The sequence below is a fragment of the Mangifera indica genome, chromosome 1, assembly GCF_011075055.1.
Source record: "Mangifera indica cultivar Alphonso chromosome 1, CATAS_Mindica_2.1, whole genome shotgun sequence".
Classification (NCBI taxonomy): domain Eukaryota; kingdom Viridiplantae; phylum Streptophyta; class Magnoliopsida; order Sapindales; family Anacardiaceae; genus Mangifera; species Mangifera indica.
Window position 1 is genome coordinate 6,624,027 of NC_058137.1, and position 5,038 is coordinate 6,629,064.

The following is a 5,038-nucleotide window of genomic DNA, read 5'->3' on the forward strand; positions in this document are numbered from 1 at the left end:
CAATTTGTAAGCAAAGGAAATGAACTAAGAACAAGATACAAAAAAAAAAATGCAGTTTCAATTCACAATTAAATCTATCAACAAGACACATATATATATAGATAAACAAATGAGAAAAAAAATGTCACATTATGATTTAGTGGCTATTAACTACACCCATTAACAATACCATTAAATTAAATATTAAAATAAATTTAACCCACTAACTACATCCATTAAGCTAAAGACTATGATAAATTTAATCCATTAACAATATCCATTAAACTAATTATTATGACACATTTAACTAACCCAAGCCGCAAATAAAAGTTGACTTTGCATCCATTTTTAACAGGTAAGAGATATGACAAAAAATGTCATCTATTAGCTATATCCATATAATCACTAGAGAATTGGCTAAGATCATAAACCCCCTTAAAAGACTATTTTAATTAATTTCCTTTAAATTAATTGTTGCTAATATATGCTGACAAAAATAAATTAAAGGAATTAACAAACAACATGAGACAAAAAGATAACAGAGAAGATATAGAAGAGAAACGAATAAAAACATTAATTTGGCAAATGTTAGGACAAAAGTCGAGTTTTTGAAATTTATCTTAACCCTGGCTTCCATGGTCCATCTTTCAAGTTTTAGGCCACTTGTTATTTTAGGAATCTAAGAGCGATTTGTAATTTAATAAACAATTAAAGGGCCCAAAGGATTTCCCCACAAGATGTTGCACTCATGCTGTTATTTACCTGGTTGCTTGGAAGAAAGCGAATTCAAGCAAGTTTGCGTATTCCGATGAGTTGTTCTGTTACATCTATTTCAAGGCCTAAAATGTAAACATGGAAGCTGATGATAATCACTGCTCCTCAAACTCGAACACTACCAAAATGGAGACATCCATGGCCGTCATCGCACAAGACAAGCCCTCCACGCGAGATTGGACTCGTATTCCATTTTCTCTTCTACAAGATATCTCAAAACGTTTACCTAATACTCATGAAACTCTTGTTTTTGGCACAATATGTAAACCATTCCTTCGTTCAATTTCAAAACCAGCCAAAACGCTACACAGATATACCTCTCTTGTGATTCCTGCGCCTGTTGACTATGATCCTTCCAAATATTGTGGCCAAAAGCTTCCTTACTTTTCGATCATACCGTCCACAGTTTACGCACTCCAACCCCGTGGCAAAAACCTTGAATATACAAAGCCCTGGCTCGTTAGAGTCATTGAGTCGTTTGAAAACGGAAAGGTCGTGCTGAAGGATACTTCATGTATGTTTCAGTACACGGAATTGCCCACGAAAGACTTCCCCCGGCGATTGAATTTGCTGGATTATCAACTGAGAGTAGTATCGAAGGCTTACGAGCTTGATCTCACTATTTCTGATCGTGAAGACAGAAGAATAAAAGATAAGTTTGCATCAGTAAAGCGTTTCTTTGTTCGAAAACTAATTGTTACTCCGACTCTCGAGGATGTTGATGAAAAGGCTTTTGTCAAGGGTGATTATAAGTTCGCTGCTATGGCCCTTGAAGGAGCTGGAAGTTTGCACGTTTGGAGGCTTGGAGACGACCGTTGGACTGTTATAACGTGTGAAGGAATCTCTTCCTTTGAAGATATTTTCTATTACAAGGAGAAATTCTTTGTTTTGAGCCACATGGGTTTAGCTTTTACAGTAGATCCACAAACTCTATGTGTTACTAGGCTTGCTGGTCCAAAACCGAACATGGCTGCCGGGGTTAAATTCTTCTTGGTATTCTGTGAAGACTTGTTTATGATTATTAAGTATTGGACACATAACTACCCAAAACCTGAAAAAAATTCTGGTGCGATTCACTACCCGATATACATGGAGGCTTTTAAGCTGGACGAAGCTAACAACCAGTGGGTAGAGCTGGAGAAAGAGTTTGAAGATCGAGTTGTTTTCGTAGGCGATGGCGGTTCCTTCACACTTTTAGCCGACGAGGTCCCTGGATTTGAAGGTAATTGTGTTGTTCTAGGTGATGTTACGTTTTCTGGAAATTCTATGGATCATCCGGGGTACAACGCTGGTGTTTACAACTTGAAGAATCATACTTGTATGGCTATCCGGGATCATCCAAACTGTTCTGATTTGTTTTGGCCACCACCAAAGTGGGTGACGAAGGAATCCAATTCATCTGATTCCTAAACGTAAGTAGATTCAACTTTTTTAACTTTAAATTTCGTTTTCAGTATGTAATTTTTTCTTGTGCAAAAGTTATGAATAATCTGAATGATTTCCTGTCTCTTCATAGTGATTTAGTATACCCTGGGATGTGATGTTTAGTGACAAATACTTTATATATATATATTTTTTTTTCTTATTTTTTAAGATTATGCCTAAAACTTGATGTATTTTGATCATTGCAGGTTTGCTGCATGCTCTTGGAGTCTTGCTCTATGCATTTACCTGAAGGCCCGCAGTTTCCTGATGAGGATGTTATGGTCTTTGATGTGTAGTGTTGTCTGCTCAATTTTAGTTTGTATTACAGACCATGGTAGCCAATAAGGAGTGTGTTTAACAAAATGGTAGCGTGCTGTGTGATTAATTTTCTAAGCATGTATGTGGATTATGTTGAAATCGTGTGTAATGTTTGTACTTCCTAATTCTCAATAATATTATCTTTCTTACGTTTATATATTAGTGAATGCTGTTGCATCTCCTTCTAATTTATTCCTAAGGATGTTAGGCTTCCAAGAAAATCCGCTCTTCTCAATCCATTTGTTGTGAATGTGAAAATAACCAGTCATCTTTACCATGCTTACAGCCGGTTACCCCTTTAGTCAGCTAAAGAGGATAATACAGAGTAGTTACCTCCATTACCTTTAGAGGCCTTTGATTTAAAAGATAAAAAAATTACTCAAATAATATATATATTTTATTACTAATGGTGATATGACAGATAATATAAAAAATAATTTGATTACCGTTTTCATTTTAGATATTAAAAGATTATCAAAGTAATTTTAATTTTATTATAATTATATTTTTATTTATTAATTTTTTAAAGATAAAAATAATCTTATTTTCAATTAATACAATAAATAATATAAAAATATTTTACAATAATTACTCAAAAATATTTAAGTAAAATAATATACTAATTTTTTTTTATTATCTCTAACCAAATACAATAATTATTTATACATATCTATTTTTATCAAATTTTATCAAATATAGTAATAATTTATACCCAATAATCTTCAAGATAATCTTTCAATTTTGACAATAAAACATTTCACAAACCAAACATTTCATGAATGAATATTTTGGGTAACACAGCTTCGACTTTTGTAATTTTAAGTTTGGCTGATGAATTATTCTAATTTGTAATGAATTGCTGTACATGTTTTGACTAAGTTATAACCGATTTAATTTTCCTTGATATGATAAATGTGCCACCAAATATACTCAAAACAAAACTTTTTTTTTTTTTATTAGAAGCGAATTTGTTTCTTATTTGTAAAATAAATCTTATTATGTATGTGTTAAGAGAATGGAACGGTGAGAATCTTTCGGAAAGGAGAATGAGTTTATTTACCCTAAGAGGAGGTGTAATATATTACAACTAGTGAAGAGCGCATGTGTGAATCATCAAGAAAGGCGCCTTAACATCTCTCAACTGTGAAGATGTAGAGATAGTAAAAATGTGTTACCATAAGAGTAGGCATGATGAACAACATATATGATAAAATATAAATAAATTATATTTTTGATATATTAAATTACCTTAATGATATATATATATATATAGGTCCTCTAAACAAAAAACACAAATTAATATAATCAATATACTATAATGTATAATGAGAAAATATATATTTATAATATATATTAACGGAAGAAATTATATATATATAATATATTCTAAAATAGAAATTCATATATTTGAAATATATTCTAACAATATCTATTTGTTTCTACAAGATAAGTGTGAGGACCCATAAATGGTGTTCAAGGGAGAAGATCTAAGAGAGGTTGTTCAAGGGTTGAATTGGTACTCTAATCATAAGCTTATACGTATTATCTTTTTTTTTTTTTCCTTTTAAGTGATTCCCTTAATACGGTCAAGATAATTTTGTTTTGATGAGCTATGTTAATCGATTGGCTTTAGTATTTTACTTCATATTCTTTTTTATGTGAAAAAAACTTTGTAAACAGTGTAAGTTTATTGATTTCACAATGATTAATCTCCATAATTCTTAGTCTATTATACGAACTTATATATATCCACGGTAAGTTCCACTTGCTCTTAACAAAATTTTGTTTTAGTTTGCGTTTTAAAAACTTTAAACTCATATGTTAATTAACCCGATGCTTCGAAGGAGTTGTAAGACATAGTTTAGATGGTATACTAAATTACTAAGAGAAAGATGGACCTATGTTTAATTTGAGCATAATGACACATTTGGAGTATGCAAAGAAAAGGCAATGTTAGAAATTTTTTGATGTGAGATAACATTAATTATGGTTTTGGTTTAATAAAATTGGGTAATTAAATAGCTTAATATTATTTTACAAATGAACTTAGGTGATTAATAAATATAAGTCTAATACACTTAAATGTTATGATCTAAGTGAACAATATTAGTGTAAGCTCTGAAATTTATTGGATCTTGATGGAGAGTTAATTAACGTACTATCTATTGACTAGTTCCTTGTTCCAAAATCTAATGTAGGATAACTACAGAGTAACTTACCACATTGAAAGTTATTATTTAGGGAGAATTCTGGGTAGAAAATTAAGTCGCGCTAAAAGATAATCTCATCAGCTTCACGGATTCACAATGTATAACAATCAAGATATTTCTACTACCCTAAGCATAAAATTCAATATTTTACAATATGTGCATAAATCTTGAGATTATAGTCGACTAATTTATTTTATTGAATTTATATAAAATAAATCTTACAGTCAAACGAAACACAAGATATGCATAATCCACATCCTTAAAAGTTTGAGGACATGTTTGATATACAATTTAATACAGTGTTTTTGGTTTTGAAAACAAGATATATATAC

The 5,038-nt window shown here is 31.0% G+C and overlaps 1 protein-coding gene across 1 annotated transcript; it reads left to right on the plus strand.

Moving 5' to 3' along the window:
* Positions 1-682: 682 nt before the first annotated feature.
* On the plus strand, positions 683-2,658 carry LOC123193439 (F-box protein SKIP23-like). The gene is made up of 2 exons (XM_044606440.1): positions 683-2,165; positions 2,385-2,658. Exon 1 carries the CDS (start codon positions 832-834, stop codon positions 2,161-2,163), a length of 1,332 nt encoding a protein of 443 aa, XP_044462375.1. The 5' UTR covers positions 683-831; the 3' UTR covers positions 2,164-2,165; positions 2,385-2,658.
* The last annotated feature ends 2,380 nt before the right edge of the window (positions 2,659-5,038 follow it).

Coding starts and splice junctions, on each gene's coding strand:
- LOC123193439 (XM_044606440.1), top strand. CDS start 832: ATGGAAGCTGATGATAATCACTGCTCCTCAAACTCGAACACTACCAAA.